The 25,018-nt window shown below is 44.3% G+C and overlaps 1 protein-coding gene across 1 annotated transcript in view; it reads right to left on the bottom strand.

The window, feature by feature from the left end:
* Positions 1-12,772: 12,772 nt before the first annotated feature.
* The window catches only part of FOXO1 (forkhead box O1), a 98,830-nt gene continuing 86,584 nt past the window's right edge, over positions 12,773-25,018 (bottom strand). The window contains exons 2-3 of the mRNA XM_058686591.1: positions 16,559-17,914; positions 12,773-16,092 (exon numbers count right to left, since the gene is read on the bottom strand). Coding sequence (XP_058542574.1) covers positions 16,577-17,914 — 1,338 coding nt within the window. The 3' untranslated portion in view covers positions 12,773-16,092; positions 16,559-16,576. The remainder of the gene's footprint in view (positions 16,093-16,558; positions 17,915-25,018) is intronic.

The following is a 25,018-nucleotide window of genomic DNA, read 5'->3' as shown; positions in this document are numbered from 1 at the left end:
CCATCTTATTGAGTGTATCGGGGGAACAGTCACGAAATCAGAATCAGGAAATCACGAAAGAATCAGGAATCCTCCTGATTCTTTTATCCAGAAGGAGCCAAGAGGACTTTTGCTCATGTCCACTGCTTCATACCTGAGCCTGAAGAAAAGTAATGGGTGAGTTATCGTGTATCGGTAGGGCGACCACATGACACATCCAAACCAGCACACGTTTGAAAGTCAAAGAGGATCCTGTTAGTAACTACCATAGGGCGACAAGTGTATGTTGAGGCTGTCCTGAGAAAACCAGGATGCACAACCATTCTATGGGAAACAGAATCCCTAGCTTAAAACAACAGGGACTGGGAAGCTTTTATTAAATATGTGTGTGTCTTCAAACAGATGAACATAAGGGAAGGGAAACAAAAAGAATATAAAAACAGGGAGGGGGACAAAACAGAAGAGTCTCATAAATATGGAGAACAAACTGAGGGTTACTAGAGGGGTTGTGGGAGGGGGGATGGGCTAAATGGGTACGGGGCACTAAGGAATCTACTCCCGAAATCATTGTTGCACTATATGCTAACTAATTTGGATGTAAATTTTAAAAGATAAATAAAATTAAAAAAAAATATATGTGTGTGTCTTCAGGAAAGCCCACAGCAATCCTTGGTGAGGTTTTGAGGAAAAGCAGATTGTTTTATAACTGAGTTAATGTGCAAAAGGACAGGAACCTCTGGGTATGTTTATGGAAGGGCATCAAGGGCCAGGAAACAGAAGGAGGCACAGGCAGCCCTACACGAAGACCAACCCCCTCCTCCGATCAAGAAAGAGCGCAAACCCCTGCCTATGAACCAGCTGAATGGTGCGTGTCCCTCCAAAAGGGACTGCTATGCAGCATGGCTCATTAGTCTTTCAAATCTTAAACACTTTCTTCTTTCAAGTCAAAGCCAATTTTAAGTATTTTGTTTAATAATTTCCTTCAGACATCTAGTCCCTTAGGTCATTTCCTTTTGAAAGACACAAAGCTATGAAGAAGGAAAAATGGGGACTCTCACCAGGGAGGGTGTGTTCTCTGGGATAGTGCTCTTCTATGTTTATTTGGAAGCAGTTACAAACCCCACCATCCACCCAAGCTGTCTCCATTTGGTCTGTAGTGGGAAACACCTCTTTGGCAACAAGTCATAATCCGGTATTATTTTTCCCATTCTACCAAGGAGGAAATGGAGCCTTTGTAAGGGTCAGATGATTTAGTTAAATTTCGGGCTGGAGTCAGTACGTAGCCAGAGTCGGGATTACTCATGCAGGAGCCGCAGTCCTTCTCTTTCACCTTTAATGGGAATAGTCAACATCCTATTATAGGAGTGTTTATCCTGAATTCTTATTTTTTTCACACTGGGAAAGGCATCTCATGGTACCAATCTTTTCAAACCTAAAAAGTTAAAGGAGGAGGAAAGCCTTCCACATATCCATAGTGAAAGCAATGGCCTACAAGAAACCCACATGGAAGATCAGAGGTCATTAGATAAATCTATTATTTTATGGTAGAAGCTAGGAGGATCTGAGTAATCATTTCTACCTTGGAGTATCTGATGAGCGACGCACATTGAGTACTTAAGTTAGAACCTGCCCCCAAAAGTGCTCAGCAGAGAGTGATTATTACTGCTATTGCTGTAAATATTAATAAGGAACAGCTTCACTCTAATGCTATGGGGAAAACTGAAAACGGGTGATACAAAGTAGGTTAGTGGCCTGCGAAAACCATCAACATCCCTGGGATTGTTCCAGGTAAAGTCCATTGGGCACCCACATAATTGTTTCCCTTCATAGTTGGTCTCTTCATTATTTTCAACTAATGTATTTAAAGGAGATGATACAATTTCACCATTTTTATAACCCTAATGAAATAAGCATGATAACAATAATGATCAGTGGCTGCTAACACCATAGAGAAGAGATACAACAAACATCATGTACTTCCCACCCTATATATTCACAGAATACTATGATGCCCTCTTTACAAAAAAATGAACCCGAATATGATCACAACTCTAGATCTAACTACTAAATTTCAGGATACCCAGGGGATGAGAAATATATTAAAAGATCCCATGAAGACACAATCTGCAAAATCCAAACCATGGGATACTTTACAAGACAAATGACCCAGTTTCTTCAACAGAGTGAAAAAAAAAAAAAAAAAAGGCAAGATACATAAATTAAGAGAGACTCAGAGACATATCAAAATATCAATATGTGAATGTTATCTGGATTCTCATTCGAATTTTAAAAAACTATAAGAAGTTAGAAAATACTTGAGAAAATTTTAATATTGTGCTGACTGGGTCCTTAATATTATGATTGTTTTATTCTTTATGTGTGATGATGGTATTGCCATTATGATTTTGTTGTGGTTATTTTAGCTCTTGGTCCTATAGATAAAAAATAAAACTATTATTAGATGGAAACATAAGAAAATACAGGGGTGGGTAAAAATTTCTCGGTGAAGACACAGAAGGCACAAACCATAAAGGGAAAAACTTAATAAGCTGGACTTAAAAGTACTATTTATCAAAAGACACCATCAAGAAAATAAGTAGCAGGTTGAGAGAAAATATGGGCTACGCCTATATCTGGAAACATAGAAAAGTAGATGATAGACAAGTAGAAAAATACCTATATCTTGTATCCACAATATATAATATATAATATGTCACATATTATATATCATATATAAAGACTTCCTACAACTCAATAATAAGAAGACAAACAACCCAATCAAAAAAAAAAATGAGTAATACTTGAATAGACACTTCACAAAAGATGTACAAAAGGCCTGTAAGCACAGGAAAAGGGTTCACCATCATTAATCATCAGAGAAATGCAAATTCAAATTATGATGAGATACCACTATACTATAAGCAACAGAATGGTTAAAATAAAAAAGATGAGGAGCGCTTGGGTGGCTCAGTTGGCTAAGGGTCCAACTTCGGCTCAGGTCATGATCTGGCAGTCTGTGAGTTCGAGCCCCACACTGGGCTCAGTGCTGTCAGCACAGAGTCTGCTTGGGATTCTCTGTCTCCCTCTCTCTCTGCCCCTCCCACACTGGCGCTCTCTCTCAAAAATAATTTAAAATAAATTTAAAAATTTTTAAGAAAAAATGAAAAAGGTGAAAAATACTAAATTTTGGAGAGGATGGGGAACAATCAGAACTCTCAGACATTGCTGGTGGAAGTGTAACATGGGACAACCACTACGGAAAACCATTGGCATTTTCTTAAATAGGTAAACATACCTATGACTCTGCAATCCCAGTCCTAGGTATTTACTCAAGTGAAATAAAAATATATGTCTAGAGACACAGCTTTACTCACACTAGTCAAAAACTGAAAACAGCCCAGAACAACAGAAGAATGGATCGACCGATTAGCATATCTATACAATGAAATACTATCAAGAATACAAGGGACCAAACTACTGATACAAGCAATGACATGGATGAATCTCAAAAATAATACACTAAGTGAACTAAGCCAGGAGCTACAAAGTACAGAATTATGATCTCACTTATATGAAATTCTCAAATAGGCAAAAATTACCAGCAGCAATAAAAATCAGATCAATGGTTGCTTCTCAACGCAGGGAAATGACTGAGAAGGGGCACAAAGGGATGGGAAGATAAAAACGTGATGTACCTTGACCTGAAGTTGTCAAACCAAATGGTTTGAACGATCTGAATGTATGTAAGTTACAGGTCAATAAAAATACTTTAAAACTTAAAAGAATCCTTCCCTATATAATTAGATATATATACATTTTAAACAGGTGAAATTATGTGCTCTATGGAGTTTTCTTCAAAATAACCCAGTGTTATTAAGGGTGGGTATATAGAAAACAAGTCTGGCCATGAGGTGATCATTGTTCAACCTAGGTGATGCATACGCGGAGGACCATTGTACTTTTTATTCTCTCTGCTTTTGTTTACGTTGGAAATTTTCCATGACAAAGAGTGGGGGAGAGTGAGGGACAGAGGGAAAGAGGTGAAGGGAGGGAGGGTCCAACACCAAGATCTGTGTCAACAGTCCTGAGGACATCTCTGAACACCAACTTGGCTCAATCACACGTATTGCTTGTGATGACCCTGCCTCATCAGAAAAGGTCAAATGGAACTGGATAGGTTCTTTTTGCAACAGGAGATTTATGTCCTACTTTTGGGGACACTCTTCAAACAAACTAGAAAAAGTCCAGGCAGCCATACGGGCGGCAGCTTCCAGTGATCCGGAATGTTCCCTTGTATGGAACAGAGCTCAGCCTGAGGACACCACCCAAATGAAGTTGTCAGTGCATCATCATGATGGGGTGTCTGACCCTGCCCCAGGGCTGCTCACACTGTGGCCCTTGCTCCTCACCAGGGCTTTGGAAGAGAGGCTCCCTACCCTGGAGCTGCAGCAGACCCAGCCCAGGAGCAAGGAGCTGCTGGCCCAGCCTGGGCCACAGTGGTCTGTATGGTAAGCTCATCTTAGCCACACCAACTGGGTCCAGCTTACGTTCCTTCAGAGATTTTGCAAGATGAGCTGTTTCTCTCCTACAGCAATATATATATTTTTTTTTTTTTAATTTATTTTTTTTTAAGCCTCATTTTCAATGGAAAACAGATCCTTCACGGACTAGGTTATTTTCCTCAGACCTGGAAGCATTTAGCTCAACCATGCGGTCACTCTGGATCAAATCGGCTGTGTCTCCAGGTCTGTCTCTTGGTTCAAGCTGCTTGAAAGCCGCTCTACAGCGTTATTCAGGGATAGAGCCTCATGCTGGTGAGAAGCCGAACCAGGCCTTGACTCGTAAACACTAGAGGACAGGGGCCAGTCTGGTCAACCCATTTACCCAGCACTCACCACAGGTTAGGCAGATAATAAAACCTTTGATGGATGATGGACATTTTAGTTTCAGGGTCTGTTATCAGCTCAGTATTTTTCTGATCCAAGTAGCCTATTTTTAAAGAATACTTCCTGACGTCTTTCTGGTAAAGTCAACCTGATTCCGCAGCTGAAGACACTAGGAGACTTTGAGCCTCATGAGGGTGGCTGACGGGTCTGTCCCTGTCCCGTTCACCACACAGGGCTTCCCTAGCACTCTACAGAGGGCCTGAGACATGGGATATAACTAATTTTATCGGATGGAAAATGAATGAATACCAATAATACCAATGAATACTACAGCAACTTCATAGACTGGTGGTGGTTCCCAAACATCACTGTTTGTAAACATCACCTGGAATAGTTAAAATGCAGATTTCTCGGCCATCACACCCCCACTACAGATTCTGAGCCCACAGTTCTGGGAAAGAGCCCCAGAAGTGGCACTTCTCCAAATCTTTCCAAATAATCCTGCTGCCCACAGTCAGTAGCTCCCCCTCTCAGTAATGCTGTGTCTCACATCGGCAGGTTTCCTCAGGGTCTCCACTAACAAAACTCCCCTACCAGGGGGACATTTTCCCCTAGTCCAGGCTCCATATACAGTGGGTTTGCTCTGGTTTTAAAAAATTTTTTTAGATTATTTTTATTGTTTTTATTTATTCTTAAGTTCATTTATTTATTTTGAGAGAGAGAGAGAGAGGATCCCAAGCAGGCTCTGCACTGTCAGTACAGGTCCCAAGGTGGGGCTCGAACCCACGAACTGTCAGATCATGACCTGAGCTGAAGTCGGAGGCTTAACCGACTGAGCTGCCCAGGTATCCCATTTTTATTTTTATTTGTAATCTCTACTCCCCATGTGGGGCTCAGACTCACAACCCCGAGATCAAGAATAGCATACTCCACTGACTGAGCCAGCCAGGTGCCCCTCTGCTCTTTTTAATTCAAAGGGAAGCAAAGGAACCTACATTGGCAGATGCTGGGGATCCTCGGATGGAAGGTACTACAAATGCTAAGTGCTACTAAGCTCACAAAACCTTCTGAAAACAAGCCTTTCCTAATAACCCATCCACTTTTCTTAATTATAGTTTTTCTTCCACAAGTCTTAGAAATGTCCTGGAAACACACACACACACACACACACACACACACACACACACACACACACTGGCTCAGTTCACAGAGAAATACTCAATTCCAACACTTTTTTGTGCCAGTCAATGACTAGCACTGCTACGTTCAAACATTTCATATTTGGAACTTCTTTTCTCTGGAATCTCAAAGATGACAGAAGACCTCCCCCTGTCACTCACGTTGGCAAGCTCACCCTCCAGTGGCACACCAGCAGCTCCCTTCCCAAGCAGGGACAATTAAGACAAAGGCATGCTTCATTTCAAGACGCTTAGGTCAACCAGCATCTTTGGGACCCATAGCTGATCCAAACTTCTTTCTGCTGTCAACTATATTAAGAAATTCTAACCCTGGAGGGAGTATTATTGTCCATAATAAAGACCGAATTTTCATTCACTCAATTCAGATCCGTTTCTCCGACACTCAGATCCAGGAGGGGGAAGATGGCTGGGTGTTGAGCCAACTCTTTCAGCAAAGGAAGGTAACTCAGACTCCAAAAGTATTACACAACAGAATGCCCAGTCCTGGAAACATTCCGAAGCCTTTTTTTAGTTACCCAGAAATGACAAAGGAAATTATTTACTCCAGGAAGGTTTGCAGATTGGTGTGGCTGCAAGATCCAAGAATGCATTTTTCTTATGTCTTCCTCCCTAGCCCTACTCTTGCCAGTGACCAAGTGACAGCAGAATTATTGCTCGTCATCTATTTTTTTAATCATGTGATTTTCTCACAAGAGACAAGGACAATTGTTGTTTCCAAAAAAAAAAAGGCACATGATGGTTACATGAGATTCCATACAGCTGTTAAATGCTTCCAGCCTGTCCTATTCAGGGTTTTGAAAATTATTCATGCTTTTAATGGAATATCAATTATTTAAGACAGAAAAAAAAAGTCGGAAGGGAAATGGAACCTTAAAGAGAACACTAATTAAAAGTATAGCACATAGGGCTTGAAGCATTTTGAGATCTCCTAAGATACATTTACAGGGAAAAATGACATTTTCTATTCAGGGTATGTTTTAGCCCAACTTCACCAGGATTTCTAAACAAAATTGCCTGACTTCAGGAAATGTCTCCCTTTTACCAAGTCATTGTTTCGGTGTGGTGAACTGAAGTGGGAGAAACTTTTTGTCTTGTAAGGGAGAAAAGTACCTTCCTTTCAAAATATTTTGTTTGAAAAATATCTGAAGAGGTCCAATTAATTTCAACATGATATTCTTTGAACTGGCATCACGTTCTCAATGGCAATTTTGGAGGTGGGTGGTAAACGGAACTGGGTCTGTCTCCTGAGCCCAGAGAAAAGCTATATGGAAAGGCAAGGTCTTGCAACTGCGGGGACTGCTAGCCGTGAGGAAAACCAATCATCTCTTACAGGCATTTCGTCATCGGTCATAGCCCGTCTCTCGCCTTTGAGCTTCCCTTGGTTGAAGAAAGCAAACAGCACCTCCAGACTTGTCAAAATACCTTGTGCTTCTGGGTCTGCTTTTAATTTGTTGGAATGTTGGCAGACGCAGACTGGCTCATGAAAGAACGCCTTTGGCTGTGTCCAGTGGTCAAGTGCGCAGGCCAGTTGCTTTAGGCTCACTGGGACCTTGGTGATGGCCCAAGTCAGTCAGGCCTGGCGCTGAACTTGTCGGTAGGATGGCTACAGGCCTGCCTCAGGAGGACTACTGAGGATTATTATTATTCAGCTAGAGCTCATCACAGCCACATGTGTGTATTGGGGAAAGGAGCCCTGAAACTCAGCTAGCCCACCTGTTCAAGTCACTCCTCTGAGAGGAGAGGGTGGGGAGGGCTTGAAGGGTAGGGAAGGGAAGGCTTTGAGCTGTACCTTGGTTAATAAGGAAAGGAAAAAGACATTCCCGATTAACAAACCTTCCAGCAGGTGAAAAGGCTGGTGGAGAAAGGCAGGAGAAGGAAAGAAAGGCTGGGAAGGACCTTACATGCTTGAGATTAAACTATGACCTTCTGGCCCAAGGAAGCCTCTCCCGGGGGCAGGGCCCCTGAGGGCTCTCACCCACAGGGGTCTCTTGGTACATCCATTGTGAAGTGAGAGCTCCAGGAAGTAAAAACCAAGCAGCGGTTATTCACTGGTGGAGTGAACATACAATCAACTGCCCAAACCTGAACCCTTCGGAGTGATAAGAGCAGCACTAACAACTACTCTGGGCACAAGTTGCCCAAGCCTGTCTTGGGCAAACCAGAATGTTTGGTCACCCCAATTTCGCGAGCTCTGTGTGCCAGGCATGGTGATGGGGTCTTCACTCGGGCCGTTGAATTTCCCCCACTCATTCCAGTAAGTAGACCCCTGGGTGACAACCCTTGAGGGGTCTCAAACCAGAACGGGAATCCTTCTGCCTTCCACTTCCAGCTCCAGAATCTTTTTCTTCCAAGTTTAAAAACCCTCTTTTGATGCTTGGGGCATCTAGCCACTCTATCGTGTACCTTCCCAGCCACTGATCCAGCTGTTACCTGCCTCCCGTTTTCTCCCCAAAGTTACATGCTTTGGCCCTTGAATTGGAGACTGCCACTGCACCCAGGTCCTGCTGCTGCCCCTCTCGTTGGCTCGGAGTCTAATGTGCACGCCCCACACGACCACCAGGCCTTATCTCCCCTGACCTCTTCCACTGCTGGGGCCGGTACCTCACTGCCACTCAGCCACCCACTGTGCTGACCACACCCTGGGCCTCACCACAACTTCCTGTTCTCCGTCTCCCCTATTCCCATTCTACCCGTTTGTTCTAGGTCACCCGAACCTCCGGTCCTCTGGTGCCTTTATGACACTGTCAGTGGTGTGCTGGTCAATATTTAACCCGCTCTTTGGAGAAGTTAATATATGCCTGGATAGACATAAGTTTATGATGAATTTACCACCATGAAGGATGTGTAGCATTCAATTTACACGTAATAAAATATACCATCCTCTCTACCGTTAAGTTCTATCAGGCCAATTGATTCTCGCAAAATGCTTTCATTGGCTGTTGCCAAACTCTTTTACTTGGAGCCAACATATCGTGGCGACTCGGCCGGGATTTGATGAATGGACTTCCATCCCGGTCGACTCCTTTCTCAATAAGTTTATTTTCTCAGCAAATTTCACCGATATGACTTACCGTGAAACCTTTTCTCGCCCTCATTCAAATTATATTCATTAAACTGAAACTGTGTTCAGCTTCAGCAGAGCAGTAGCAGGCCACTAAACAATAATCCTACCAGACAGAGACAGGTAACATAAATACCTCAAGGGCGGACGAGAGTACACTGTCGTACATTAGGACAAAAGTCGTTAGTGGTGAGTTCCGAGCATTTACTACCTTTTTCTCAATATGAATCAATAGTAAGTTTATCTAATCTGATTGTGAACAATGGTGGTATTTAAAATCGGCTCTCAAACTTCTGGCAAATTTAACCATCAATTCTCATGAACCAGAAGATCAGGCTCCTGCACATCACTGTGGCCTCCTCAACATCAGGCTTCTCCTCTCTGCCCTTCCCCCTAGCACACAAAAGCATGGCCTAAAAGGGGCACATGGCGTTGGGGGCCTCCACGGTCTACTAGGAGCACACGACCAGGGTGAGGTCAAGGTCAAGAAGCCTAAAATGTCTTTAAATTTTCTCAGTATGGGTCCATGGAGAACTTCGTGGGAAACCATGATCACAGGTAGTTTGTACTGGCCACATTATAGGTTTACAACCTACTAAGCACTTCTGGAGTTACCAAGAAAAGAAAAAGTACGGGTCTGGCCAACTGTCCACACTCCCCTGCTGCAGAGATAGAAGAGTGCAAATAAAAATGCAGAGAGAGGATGGAAATGAACCCAGTGGCTCTCCCACTCATCCTGCAGGAAATGCTGACTGTCCAGAAGCCCCATTAAGGAAACAAATCCCCAAAGCCTACTATTACCTACACTGACACCAACTCACATGTACAAGGTCTTTCTCCCGGACACAGGAAGCCATCTGCAGACATTACCTCATCCTCTAATCCTTGCATCAAACCTGGAAGGCAGGTGGCAGAAGGTATCCTCAACTTTCCTTATCTACAGGCCAATCGCTGCCCACACATCAGAGCAGATCGCATTCTGCAGGCGTAAGTGTCCTGAAACCAGCACAAACCAAGCAACGGGCACTTCTGCTCATGTTCTGCAACCAGGCACTGAAAGGCAGAATGGACCTCCTGTCTGTCCCAATACATCAGAGGGAAAGAAAACTTGGGTTTGAAATGGGCCACCGGGAGCTCGATTCTAAGCAGCGATCTCAACTGAGGTCATCCCTGTGGGGCAGCCATTTCCCTACGGTTACAGTCCCAAGAATGTTTGCAGAAACTCTAGCAGTACAAAAACCCAACACGGCTCCCAGGCTACCATCTGCCACTTTGAAGTTTCATGGCAATTCTGAAAAGTTGTTCACGGAGGGAATGAGACAGAAAGAATGAGTGACTTAGCCCTCACAAAGCTGCCCTCTCTCTTCCTGGAGGTAAATCCCTGCTTTCCACCAGTGGTTTCCAGTGCAAACTTCTTGCACTTTTCGAAGACACCAACGCGGTAAAGGTGCTGATGCCAAGAAATTGCATTTAGCCTTTTGAGTCCGTGGGAGACTGGGAGGCAGGGGTAGGGGAGCAGATACTTTCCTGCCACCAGTCAAGCTGAGAATAGTTGGCCCTGATCTCCTTTCCTTCCTTCTTCCTGTAACAGCCACATGCTCTCAGCGTGGCGCTTCCCCCTCTCACAGCCATACTGCTAAAGCCAGGCGTCCGCATAAGAAAGCCTCCTCCCCCAGCCACCTGCAGTAACAAAAGTTCTCTTGAACTTCTGGATGTCCGTGCCACTCTGTAGGTTCCTCTAGTCAAAGCATCCAGACACCTTCGGCTCACACCTCGGCTGTCCCCATTTCACATCTGGTTTCCTGATCCATCACCCGCTACCAAGGAGACTCCTTGGCCTTCTTACACTCCCACCAGCTTACATACCTCCCTCCCTTTCCATTCCACAGAAATGTCACTCGTTTTCCAGTTTAAGTAACCGGAAAACATCCTCGAGGCTGTGTACAGAAGTTATCACCAGTGTCATTTTTACACCAATAATGAAATAGCAAAATTGGCCTACGGACACCTAGGACTACACCCCCTTTTAGAGGTCATGGCCCAACCCAGCTGCAGGTTCACGGGCCTGTAATGAGCACTAACAGATGATAAAAAGTTCAACGTGTATGCGATGGCGTCTAACTCAGAGACTGCCACTTAGTGCCGATACATCTCTGAGAGCAGTACTCCACCCACCTAACCACACCAACCAGTGTGCGTTTAACCAGCATCTGTTAGGGGTCTGCTCAAACATGAAGAAACGGGAGCTGGGGCAGAGTCCCTCAGTGTGGCAGGCTCGGTGGCCAAGAAACAATCCTAGGTACACATCCCGATTCTAGCGTCGGCGGCCTGGTCACAGCAAGGACCTATATGCCACCAAAGAAGTTTCTCCCTTGACGTTAAGCACTGAGCTCCAGCCCAGGATTCTGTCTGCGAAATCTTCCTGCTGAGTTGCTTCCTCCTATCAAGTGATGTTAAACCTTGGGAACTGGTCCCGATACGTGACATCAGATATACGATTCTGTGTATGTGTATGGAGGGCTATGAAAGGAGCCTGCCGGCTTGAGTCCTGGTGGTACAATCGGCATTTTTCTGCACGTGGGCTAGGTCAGATTTCAAAGTGATCTGTGCATGAGCCCCAGGGTCTGGGAGAAGATGCCTTTCTTTATCTGCTCTATGCTCTGGGCTATCATGTGTTTTAAAGAAAGGGTTCTATTTGATGGAGGGAAGGGGAAACAAACCAACCCTGAAAAGCTAGACTGACCTTCTGGTGTCTAAACAGATAAACATTAGAATAACCTATTTCCTTGTTACTACTCTAACCCATTCATTCACTTGCCTTGTAACTGAGTCAGAAGCAAGGAGACCAGGCTTTTCCTGGTTTGAAAATGCATTTTGGGGGCGCCTGGGTGGCTCAGTTGGCTGAGCACCCAACTTCGGCTCAGGTCATGATCTCGTGCTTTGTGAGTTCCAGCCCTGTGTCAGACTCTGCTGACAGCTCAGAGCCTGGATGCCTGCTTCGGAATCTGTGACTCCCTCTCTCTCTGCCTTTCTTCTGCTCATGCTGTCTCTCAAAAGATAAATACATGCTAAAAAAATTTTTTTTAGTGCATTTTAACCATGTTAATCTAATCCTGGCTCATTGCTCAGGCACTTTCTGAAAAAAAGAAAAGTAAAACATATAAACCTCCAATCTGTGGCCACTTAAAGGAGGACACAATCCCCCTCCCCCTTCGGCAAGGTGTGTGAGGTAGGGACACACACGGCCCTGGAAAGCCACTGCTCCCCGCACACCCGCTAGTGCTCAGTGCCCTCCTCACTTGCCCTTCAAGTGTTTTTTCCCTTTAGCATGGTCCGTCTGACATGAGATTTAATATGCCTAGGAATTACCGCACAGGATGTCGTCGCAGACATTCCGAAGATGCGGCTCCCGGGTTGTTCCTTATCAGGGATTTTACTTGTTCTTCAACTCTCGGGACTTCACTCTCAGATGGACTGTTTCCTCCCCAACCCACCCCTGCCCCCCAAAGGAAATACCAGATTTGAAGAAACCATGGCACTGTGGCTGACAAGGCTTCACTTAAGGTACACATTAAAAAACAACAACAAAACACTAATAAAGAGCTTATTCTGCACAATTAGGAAAGAAAGACGCCAAACCATTTAAACAGAATTTATGTACATTTATGGCTTTATACAATAATAGCAAAGATTGTTCTTGTGTCTGTAAGTACATCAGCATCATCAGGCACTTCTCAGAGAGTATCGGAACAGGAACGTGGAATCTGTGCTGTTACTGAACTCGAGTAGTGAAATGCGGGGGGGGGGGGATGTGACCGCATCCCGACAGGACTCCGGTGGCCACACCTGGCCACACTGCCAGGCCGTGCACACCACCCTCAAGGAGGAGGCCAAGAGTAATGCAAGGCTGTTTTGTTTGCATAAACCACACTGCCTTTTTTTAATGAACAATTAACTCCCAGACCAAAACCACAAGAGAAACTTCTCATTTAAAAGTCAGTTATAAATTAAGAACTCGTAAGAGCTGAGTGTGAGAGTTTCAAGTAAGTCTGGGGGGAGGGAGGGAGGTGTTGGTAACATATACCCAGCAGTTGAACATGTCCAAATTGTATACCTTTGGAAAACTTTTTTTTTTTCCATTTCAAGTGTCCTTCTCCTCTTCTCAGTATGCTCCATTGATTTACTGCCCACTGGGATACAACATTTGCTAATTAATTTAGACTTTGTCAGTTTGTCGAAGCGGAACTTTGCAAGTAATACATCTAATTACCTAAATATATTCCATACATCTATATTACGGAAACAATACTTTATATTTAAAATATCAGAATAGCTCTATAATACAATATGCTTTTAATAACAGTACAAACCAGAGGAAATAAATCAAACAAGGCTGCATAGGTGATATCATTTGCACATTTCACAAAGCAATCATGTACAATAACTGATATACTAATTACTCAAGAAAGTCAGTATTCGTACAGAAAAAGTATTACCAGAGGTCACATAATGTTTGTTTTCAAAATAGACAAGGTGCCTTTCACTGGACTTCACTGTACCCCAGAGAGATACTCAAGATTCATGAGAATTTCAACACAAAAATCTGCAGGAAAAAAAAAAAAAAAAGAGGTATTTACACAGACTCAGGAGGAAGAAACATCTTTTTAAAAAGTTACTCTAGGATGTAATAAGATTTTAAGAGTGATTTCTGCTGGAGTTGCCTCTTTAATGAACAAACAGGGGCTCTGAGGCTCACCATGTGATGGCACAGGAGGAGGAAAGAAGCTGGACACAGTAGAGAACCCAAGTACTCTGGCACCAACAAGTTCTATTACATATGCAGAAGGCACTGCTTAGAGGAACTAGGGTTTCCAAAACCAGACATAATTTGGAGTGGCTAGCAGTAAGGATGGTTGGCCAGGTGGCTATTTAATGAACTTTCAAGACAGTAGAAGTCACAGTGGGAAGCTTACAACAGAGCTGGCCTCCTATAGGAAATCTTTCAGGAACACTTGCGTTCTCGTTAAACATGTAGGAAAGACCAAGCCAACAGATCGGCAATCCACATGCAAGACAAAGCAAGTGTGATCTGGGCTAAGTACACAGAAAGAAATCAGAGCCTTCTCAAGAAGGCAAGAGGAACATTTTTGTGCACCTGCTCCTTCTATTGTGCTGACTTAGGGCATTCCACAAGACTTGAAAATACTGACGGATGCAAAGCCAATTAACCTAGTCTGTCAGTTACAGGTAATTGCAAAATATTAAAACATAATGATGCAGCATTGTAGTTTAGGTTGCTAAAGGCTAAGGAAATTCTCCAATTCTAACTTACAATAAGAGGTTTTACAATAAATTCAAATATACAACCTATAGCTGGTTTGTCGGCTTTCAAATTAATTGCCCCAATTTTTAAACAAGCTCTAGTCCATTTGGTAGCCATCTGCACTCAGGGACACAAAGCATTCTGCAAATCACTGAAGTCCTATTTTAAATTTTCCTCCTTCCACCTAAATTTCCACAGTGTGCTAAGTAATCTGCAGGACAGAAGGGAGAGAGGAATGAAGTGTGAGTCTTAACATAATCCTTCAAGGCAGAGCTATCAAACCAACCTCCACCTAGACCAAAATAAGAGCACAGAAATAGGAGGGAAAACATTTGCTGAAGCTCAACTCCAAAAGGTTAAGTTGATCCAAACTCCCAGTTTGAGAGAGGAGAATGGTTTTAGACTCGGGTCTCCCTTTCTGATCTACAAACATCACGAGGCCCCTCAGGAGTCCCTGAAACACCGTGCACTTAGTTCACGGGATAATAGGAGCAGATGGAATTTCTTTAAAACACATACATAAAAGCTTACTAAGTTCTCCTAAACATGAAACGCAAAATGTCCATAACTAACCATCACTCTCCTGCCAGAACAGAGCCAGAAACGTGGAGTATGCAAGTAGTAATTACAATGATTTTAAGATTAGTCAGAAACAACACCAAGTAGCATCCCCAAGTGTACAAACCAGTTACACACGTATAAAATTAGTACTAATCCAGTTAGAAATACAAAATGAAAATTATGGATGCTGCCTCAAATATCTGGGATTCCACAAATTTACAAGCAGACTATGTAACAAAGTAGACTCTAGTTTTAAGAAAACATTACAGTTCAATATCTATTCCAAAAATGTCCCAACGATAACATCAAAAATCATTTATCTGGAAATTAGAACCATTTAAATGTTTGTACAAATTTGCAAATAACAAAATAAACAAACAAAAAAATAGAAAAGACCTGTACAAGGCTGGCATTTAATCTATTTTTTCCCCCGAAGGTGTCTGACAAGTCCATTAATTCAGCAGATTGATAACAGGCTATTGGTTCTCATGTGAAGTGGCCATGTGAACAGGCCCAAAGCTGTCCCTTGGAGGCGCAGGATGGAGAGCTTGGTTCTCTGTGGTTCGTCTGTTCAGCAGAACACGGGTGGTACAAACAAAAGTTTAACTTATCAAAGACATGAGACCATCACAGTATTACAAAAAGAGTATAAACTTTCCTTGGACCAAATGGATATTTTTTAAACAACAACAACAACAACAACAACAACAACAACAAACACACACAAATACAGTTCTGTCGCTACTGCTTATGTACAAAACTTGAAAGCACACCAGGATCTGAATGTCTTTTCTGCAATTATATGGTGTAGTGAGTTTGGCACTTCATTGTAATGAAATTTCCAATGGCACAGTCCTTATCTACAGCGGCACATAACCTGCAAACATCGGGCAAACATCCTGTACAGGAAAAGTGTCTTCGCTGCCAAGTCTGACGAAAGGAAAAAAGAAATTCGTTTTTTGTTTGTTTTGTTTTGTTTTTTTTTTTTTAATCAAGAAAACGAAAAGGAGGGGTGAAGGACATCTTTGGACTGCTTCTCTCAGTTCCTGCTGTCAGACAGTCTGAAGTACTTTTAAGTGTAGCCTAGAAAAAACACACAATGAAAATACAGCCGAATTAAAATCAATTCGATTTAACGTATTAGAGTGACAGACATACTTGGGGGGTGGGGGGGATGGGAGAAGCTAGAGCTTTCTCAAACAGCTCTGAAATCTTTCAATGGGAAAAATTCCACTTATAAAAAAACCCTGCAGCATTTGATTTGTATCAAACGTATTCATTTATTGAAGAGTTACTAAAAAGATGCAGCCATCTAACTGTCAAATCTTTAAAGCAGTCAGAGGAAAATTCCTTACGTTTAAGCTCAAAGAAAAAAAAATTATAAGCTGCAAAAAGGGCAAAGAAAGAATGATAAAAGATGCCTCTCTGCAAGGAACAGCCAGCTGACATCAGGAAAAGTCCCAACCATGGAAGATATGTGGCAAGTTACCGTGTTCCTCTCTTTTAAGTCCTGGCTTCAGAAGGTCTTTTGACACGGGGGTGATCTTACCTGTTCACTAACTCACTCTTAGCCTGACACCCAGCTATGTGTCGTCGTCTTGACGCTGTGCGGGAAGCTTTGGTTGGGCAACACATTGTCAAAGTTAAAATCCAACGTATCTCCATCCATAAGGTCGTTCCGAATGATGGACTCCATGTCGCAGTCCAAGCGCTCAATCAACATGCCATCCAAGTCACTTGGGAGCTTCTCCTGGTGGAGAAGGCCCATCCTGCCATAGCCATTGCAGCTGCTCACCGAGGAGTAGGCCCCCAGCGCGTTCATCTGCATGGTGTGGGACAGAGGCACTTGTAAAGCTGTCTTCACGGGGGCCAAGCGGTTCATACCCGAGGTGTGGGGCATGGTGTTGACCGCATGGGGCAAGGCACGCCCATTAACTGCGGATGTTGGCTGGGTATGTCCAGGGTGGGTGTGGGAGCTGGGGTTCATCATTTTGTTATGAGATGCCTGGCTGCCATAGGTTGACATGACCGAATTAGGGCCCATCAACACATTCTGACCAAGGACCCGGCTGTTGGGTTGGGCGATCCCAGGATCAACTGCTGTCATAATGTCATTGTGGGGAGGAGAGTCAGAAGTAAGCAACTCCTTCAAGAGTCCTGGTGCACAGTTATACTGATTCATACCTCCATAGCTCGATTTGTTGTCCTGAAGTGTTTGCATAGGCATCTGGGGCAAAGGGCTCATGCTGGACTGGCCATATGTGTATTTTTGGTAGTTTGGGCTGGGTGAATTCAGACTGGTGTTTGGAGGTGCAAATGAGTAGCACGGTGTCTGCTGCATCATGGTGCCAGGTGAAGACTGGGTTGAAACAGTTAATGGCGTTGGTGATGACAGAAGGTTGAGATTATCCAAAAGATTTTCCATATTTTCAGGATTGCTTATCTCAGACAGACTGGGTAGCGTAGAAGCCATCTTTGCAGCAGATGGTGGGTACACCAGAGAATGCACATCCCCATCTCCAAGATCGTCCTGTTCGGTCATAATGGGAGAAAGTCTCCCACTAATAGTACTAGCATTTGAGCTAGTTCGAGGGCGAAATGTACTCCAGTTATCAAAGTCATCATTGCTGTGAGAGCCAGGGCTCGCAGGCCATTTAGAAAACTGAGATCCTGGGCTGTCCCCGGCACCCTCCTGGCCAGACTGCAGGGATGCTTTTTTCTTAGCAGCTCGGCCCCGGCTCTTAGCAAATTTACTGTTGTTGTCCATGGACGCAGCTCTTCTCCGAGGGGATTTGCCACTCTTGCCTCCCTCTGGATTGAGCATCCACCAAGAACTTTTTCCAGTTCCTTCATTCTGCACACGAATGAACTTGCTGTGTAGGGACAGATTATGGCGAATTGAATTCTGTAAAGCAAAACATCATGTTAGAAATAAGTACTTCTCCCGTTGGGAGTACTTACTGTTCAGTATAGATATATGTTAATGGAAGACAAGTAAACATCTTTTAAAGTTTGTGTACAGATTTCAACCTATACCATCAGAAGGGTTCTGAACTCCACTATAAAAGAGCTCCAAACCAGTACGAGAGAAATAGTATCTTATCTTAAAAACAGGCATCTGTAGGAGTGCCTGAGTGGCTCAATCGGATGAGCGTCCGACTCTTGATTTCGGCTCAGGTCACCATCTCACAGTTCAGGAGATCAAGCCCCACGTTAGGACCCACGTCCAGCTCCGTGCCGGGCTCCGAACTGGGCATGGAGCCTGCTTCAGATTCTTCTCTCTCCTTCTGCCCCTCCCCCGCTCACGCTCTCAAAACAAACCAAAACAAACCCAGTGTCTGTATCTTAATGTAATGAGGGGACAAAATTAAATAAGCATTATTATAGACACCTTCTTTTATATAGCTGTATTTTACAGGAAATCACAGGAACTCACTTTAAAACCACTTAAATTTTTGCTTAGCTACAATGCTACGTAAATAGCAAAAACCGTTTCCATTCTATCACCCCTAAAACTACTGCCAATTCTCTTCAGATTGAACATATGCCATTTACACAAGTGAGAAGTTTTAGATTACTGGGCCCACGTGATTATGGAAAAGAAAGAAGTGAAGCAGGATATATTCTTAGTCAAGAATTAAAAGCCTGAAAACCAGTAAGACCTAGATTCCTTTCTACCTGTCAAGTCCATTAGGCTAATATAGGTGAATATATGGCAAACAGGGTCATATTTCTTATTTTAGAAAGTTGAACTGCCAAAAAAGAGAAAATTTAGATCCAAGTGCTGTTCACCAACCCCTCCTCCCACAAATAACCAGCAGTATGTGCCAACTAACTCCAGGTCACTGCATCAGAGGGAGGTCATGCTCTATCCAAAAAGACACGGGGAGAGGGGTGGTAATACAAAGAGCTCCAGGCTTCAGTCGCTCAGTACAGTTGTTCCACAACTAAATTGTGCCATGTGTATTTCTAACACAATTAGTAAAGAAAATCAACTTAACTTTGGGAAACTGCTTGGCCCCTAGGTGCCTTAAGTTTCCTTATCTATAAAACAGAGATAAATAATAGACCCATTTAGGGCTATTAGAGGGAGACAGAGTTTATAAAATGTTCAGTGGCGCCTGGCACATGGCAAGCAGTTACCAAGAAGTAGGGCCTAGATCCCAACTTTGAGGGCACGAGGATATTGCCATTTTGAGCCCTGCTCCCCTCCTCCTACCTCCTATTCACTGGGGTGTGGGCAGGAGCTCAGAGGGATTGCAAACACAAACCCACAACTCCCAATATACAGTGAAGGAGGCCAAAAAGAGTCTCAAGCTCCAGCAGAAGCAGCAAAGCCAGGCTGCAAATAAGGAAGCCCCAATCCAACTCCCCTAATGGACACATGTGGGATCACCAGCATCTGGAGAGCCTCTGGGGACATATGGAAAAGCAAAAATGGGCTCCAAAGGAGGGCGCTTGTCTTGTAGCTTTTTGTTCCCCATCTAGAACAAGGCACACAGCAGACTCCCACTACCTGCCCATTCAGCAGCCTCTGTCATCAGGGCCCTGAGGCCAAGTCCAGGAGCAGGATTCTGGATGTCCTAGACCCCTGGGAACAGGCCCCTGTGCATGTCTCCCAAGCTTCCCCTGGCTTCCTCTGCCAACTGGGGACAAGGCTTAGCAGACTGAGCCCCCTGGACCTCTGGGGCCCCTCACCCTGACCACAAAAAGGCCCTGGCTGGATTTGTGGTCACCCAGGGATGCAGCCACAGTGCCCACATCCTCATGCCATCAACGTGGGATGCAGATGCTCGAGTGCCAATCGGTGCGCCAGAAAAAGCCTTTGCACAGACAAGGCCCGGGCTTCAACACAAACCATGAATTCAGGTTCTTTCTTATTAAAAAAGAGATCACAGGGGCGCCTGGGTGGCACAGTCGGTTAAGCGTCCGACTTCAGCCAGGTCACGATCTCGCGGTCCGTGAGTTTGAGCCCCGCGTCAGGCTCTGGGCTGATGGCTCGGAGCCTGGAGCCTGTTTCCGATTCTGTGTCTCCCTCTCTCTGCACCTCCCCTGTTCATGCTCTGTCTCTCTCTGTCCCAAAAATAAAAAAAAAAAAAAAAAAAAAAAAAAGTTGAAAAAAAAAATTTTAAATTAAAAAAAAAATAATAAATAAATAAATAAAAATAAAAAAGAGATCACAAACATGCGGGGGGAAAATCTGTCTAAAAGGAGATGCGATAGTCCGAGTCGAGTCAGGCCGGATAGCCAGGGCTGAGAAATCCGTATTTCAAAATGCCCTCTGACCCTCTGTACTACATTCCACCCAAGGATTGCAACAGAGGAGCAACGTGACAGACCCTTCTGCCAGGGCACACAGCGCGGGCGGGTCAGATTCGGCTCTGAATGGGCCTTCCAGGCTAGGTGCTGTGCAGGTGTCCAAGTGGATGCATGAAGGTTTCTTTTGTTCCCTAGACTTTCCTCTTCCTTCCCATCTATTGATCTTTCCCCAACTCAAGACAAGCTTTGAGGAGGACTTTAAGTACACACAAGAATCCCTAAAAGAGGCCAAGTACTACATTTTTCTAATGGCCTATTTCATTTCCATAAGATTCTCCAAACCCCACGGAAGGGTCTTAAACACACACCTATGTATGCTCCAAGAACCACAGCCTCATCTCCTGGGCCCACCAACACCAGCAAAGGAGGTTCTAAATCTGTCCTTAAAGAGGCAGGCCTGTCCCTGGGGAGGACCTGGAAAGGGGCTGAGCGCTCTGACCCTGCGACATGTTCTATAGGCTGAAAGTCTGGGCGTTTGCACAATATTCCATCTTGACTATCTTGTTCTTGGAACACAATAGACACATAGATAAGCCACGATGAAATCTCTAGAGGAAAGGAAGCTTGACTCCTGTCCCTGTCACATTTAGTTAATGATAAAGGGGGGAAGATCCTCCTAGATAATGGCTTCCTGGTTGTCTGCACTGGCTGGTGGAGAGGGTGGTGCAGCTCTGTAACACTCATAATTAGATCAGGTCATTTGTAACTGCAATTAGGGGACATTTTTAATGAGACTGCAGAGTATGTAATGATGAAATCTTTAAAAAGTTCAAGAAGCGTTCACTAAGCCAGGTGGGACATACACTAACTCACCACTTAGACTTACCCCCGATCTCCAAAAGGGTGGTGGGGGGAGGGTCCACAGCAATACCCTACTTATCAAAACATCATGCTCCATATTTTTCTAAGAGGACATTTCAGGTCACTCTTTGAGTAACAGAGCTGTCTTCTAACTTTGCCAACAATTAAAAAAAATTTTTTTTCCAAACAGGAAAAGGTTTGCTGTGCAGGGCTTGTTACAAAAATTCCTGTTTTTCATACAGCCAGCAGGGCTATGATAGGGAGCGGGGGCGGGGTGAATAGGTAAATCCTGCAAAAATATGTGTTGCTATTAAGGGTATTATGTCTGCAGACCCCTGCGGGACACAGCCATGGCCGGAGGAAACTGTGGTTCTCCCGCAAACTCTTCGACTGTCAGTGCTTGGAGATACTCAGTTTTTTGACTACAAACAGAATATTACCTGAGAAGTAAGGCAGGTTGTGAAGACAGAAAACTCGGACACTGCAAGCTACTTAGCCAAATCGCAAGCTGCTATGCCATTAGACTCCGCCCACCCCCCACGCCCCCCCAACCAAGGACACATGAGCAAATTTCCTCTCCAGCAGCTGTATTTCTCTGCAGCCTGGGCTCTTTACTAATGCTGAGCTGGGATTTCCTCTCACATACCCTCCCCACAACCTGCCCCCCCAAGCAGGGCGGCACGTTCTTCTTGGGAAGCCTGACCTGACCCGGGACATTTGGGCGGGTCGCGTCGGGGGCAGAAGGAGCTGCACAAGGTACGTGCTTGCTTGTTCAGCCTGCCTCTAAGTCCCAGGTGCTCTATTTCAGGAGTTCTATGGATTCCAAGCTCCTTAAAGAGCTAGGGCGGAAGTCCGGTTTTATTTCCTAATCTTGAAGCCCCTAGAAGAGTTCTGTGTACACGCATGCACACACACACACACACACACAAAGATGATGTGCACACAAGAAAAAGCCAAGGAATGTTTGTTGACTGACATCCCAAACACACTACAGGGAAGGTGTAATGTCTTACACATCTTTTGGCCATCTGTTCACATACCAATTCATGCCAAACCACATTTATTGGGACCTAGTTTGTGCTAGGTGCAATGAAAAGACAACAGAAGGAATTAGGCAGAGTCTGCCCTCTAGGTGTTTTATGATTGACCTGGGCCAAGAACAAGTCCACCTAAACAGCGACATGGGACAGAAAATGATGCACAAACCACTGTCCAGGAGCACTGACATTTTCCTATCAAAGGTTGCCATCCCCACCTCCTCCAACTTCTCTCTGAGCTCAAACGTCCCTTCCTTCTGGAACCATCCCATCCTACCGCTAACACAGGACCTTGGTTACTCACCACAATTATGATTCTGCTATGTGTGGTCCCCTGGGGGCATGTGTGGCTCCCCACTACACTGTAAGCTGCATGAGCTCAGGACCTGGTCTGTCTTCTTGTACAATGTATCCTCACAGCTCCGTCACCAAGAGGCACTCAAGTATCTGTTAAATGGATTAATAGGTTCTACACTGACAGGGCTGTTGTGGAGATTAAGTGAGAGAACACATGTAAAGTGCTTACCTCAATCAATATTAGCCGATGTTAGTGCTGTTATTATTAGGATAATGGCATCTATAAAATGTCTGTGTTTTAGACACTTATCTGTACGATAACCATCAGTCTAATTTACTATCATACCTTGCACTGTTGCCACTAATAAGGTGTTACATGTTAGGTACTGGAAAAGTAGACCAGCGCTGAGGTAAGACTTAAGATGTTTTCTCTCTGCCCCAGACAGTACCTCAGATGCTGTGAAGAGACGTTAATAATAAAGGAACTCAGATACCAAAGCTGGCCTGTTACTGCCCTTGCCAGTAAGTGTATCAGAATCCTGAAGTCTTCTCAAGGTGCTGCCACGGAGCCTCGCGTGTGGGCACCACACACAGCTGTGGCCTCTCAGCTGTCTGGACTCAGCCAGTGTGCGACAAGGGAAGGAGTGGCAGGTATTACCCGGGCCACAGTCAAGAGACCACAGTCCTGTGTCTCCTTGGGGGGGTGGTTACCAATGAGCCCTGCTGGTCCCCTGCCTCTCTGGCTGGCAGAAGCTAGGCTCTGGGGCTGGCCCCTAGAAACCCTGAGGACACAGGACAGGAACTGCCCCTCCCCAAGAGGCTCCCAGCCCCGCTGTTTAAAGCAATAATCGGAGCGTCGCTGACGCACAAGAAGAAATCTTCACACCTTTCATTTGCTTTAAGTTTTTTATCTCATTTTTAAATCTATATTGGCAAAATGTGTTATATAACACACACAATCTATGGCTGTAGTACAAATGAATAAATGTGACATCAGAAAGGATATGTGATTTTTACAAAAAACATTTGGAGACCCCTACTCTATTACAGTAGACTTCTAGTCTACTAGAAGCCTGAACAAAGAAAACCAAGGTTGTTGAACTAGTCCTAGGGTCAAGACTAGCAAGCTCTTTGGCCTACCAGACCTGGGCTGAAGAAATGCTCTGATCTGGCCCTGGGTTTGCACCTCTCCTCCCCTACCCCGCCCCACACTCCTTCCTGTCCATTTTTCTGTACCCTGGACACTCATCACTCTGAATCCTGCCTTCTGACCTGAGCTGCCAGCTTGGTTCCATCTAGCCTGTCCACTGGTGTGCGTGGAGATCACCACCTTCCGGCCATGGGTCTTGCCATCACTCCATTTTTCTTTCTGCTTGGCAGTTCTAAGACTACTCGGGTCTTTATCTTTATAACCAAAAATAAAAGAAAACCATCAACTTAGGCTGAGTACATCCTGCTCACGAACCCCGGGCCTTTATGTCTGCATTTTACTTCATATACAAACTGCGTTTAATCCATCATCGCATTCCACACTTGAAAGATCCCTACAAGGCAGGGATTACTGGCCTTGTTCTAGACATGGGAAAACTGAGGCTCAGAAAATTAATTGTCCAACTAGGGCTCAGACCAAGGTTTCAGGAGTCTGAATGCAACACTGCTGCCAGCTAAAAAACCACCTCCTTGGCTCCGCCATTGTGAAGAATCGAAGGAACACACTCAAGACTAAGGTTACATGAACGCATCTTGAGGGAGCAGAAATAATTGTTTACAAATACTAGTTTACAAAACGAATTTTCTGCCTCACTGGGTAAAACAGACTGACAAAATATGATTTGCCTTTAATTCTAATGGTGACTCTTTATGGCAGGAAACCATAACAGCTGAAGTGTGAATTTCAGGTATGAGCATCGCCCTGGGGAAAGCATGTGTAAGGAGGCTGTGGGGACCCACAAGGAAAATGGAAAGGCCCCAGGGGCCCCTGCAGCCTAGACCTGCCCGTCACCTTGCCACACGGTGGGGGTGAGCAGTAGTCACCAAGTCAAACAAAAAGAACTTCAAACTTAAGACACTGGAACACATGAGTAAATGAATATGTTGTTCTAGAAATTCTAGAAATTCTTTCAAAATGCTAGACAAACTAGATTTTTCCAAAAGCATTTTATCTCATTTCTGTGAACTCTTTGTCAATGCATGCAATTGTTTTGTAGACTCCCAGCATGGACTTTACTCCCTCCTCCTGCTTCCTCTCTTTTACACCATCTCTTCCTGCACTTCTACGAGTGAAAACAAACTAAGGAGAAAGTAGAAATAATCTCTATTCAACAGAGTTCCCATTGGTTGCTAATGAAACAACTTTGCAAAATAATCCATTCTGCTTGCAAACGGAAGGAAAATATGTGACCGTTTGCCAATTGTTCTTTTTACAAGTGATGTCAATAGACGCCATATAGATTCAACTTTTCAAAGTGTTGTAATAGAAGATGGATGGTGAATGGCTAACCTACATGCTTACACAATAGGCCCCAGCAGTGTTCAGCTCTTCTTCCTCAGGCTGA

The sequence above is a fragment of the Neofelis nebulosa genome, chromosome 1, assembly GCF_028018385.1.
Source record: "Neofelis nebulosa isolate mNeoNeb1 chromosome 1, mNeoNeb1.pri, whole genome shotgun sequence".
Lineage (NCBI taxonomy): Eukaryota > Metazoa > Chordata > Mammalia > Carnivora > Felidae > Neofelis > Neofelis nebulosa.
The sequence above is the reverse complement of the archived record's forward strand: the minus strand, read 5'-3'. Positions and strand labels throughout refer to the sequence as shown.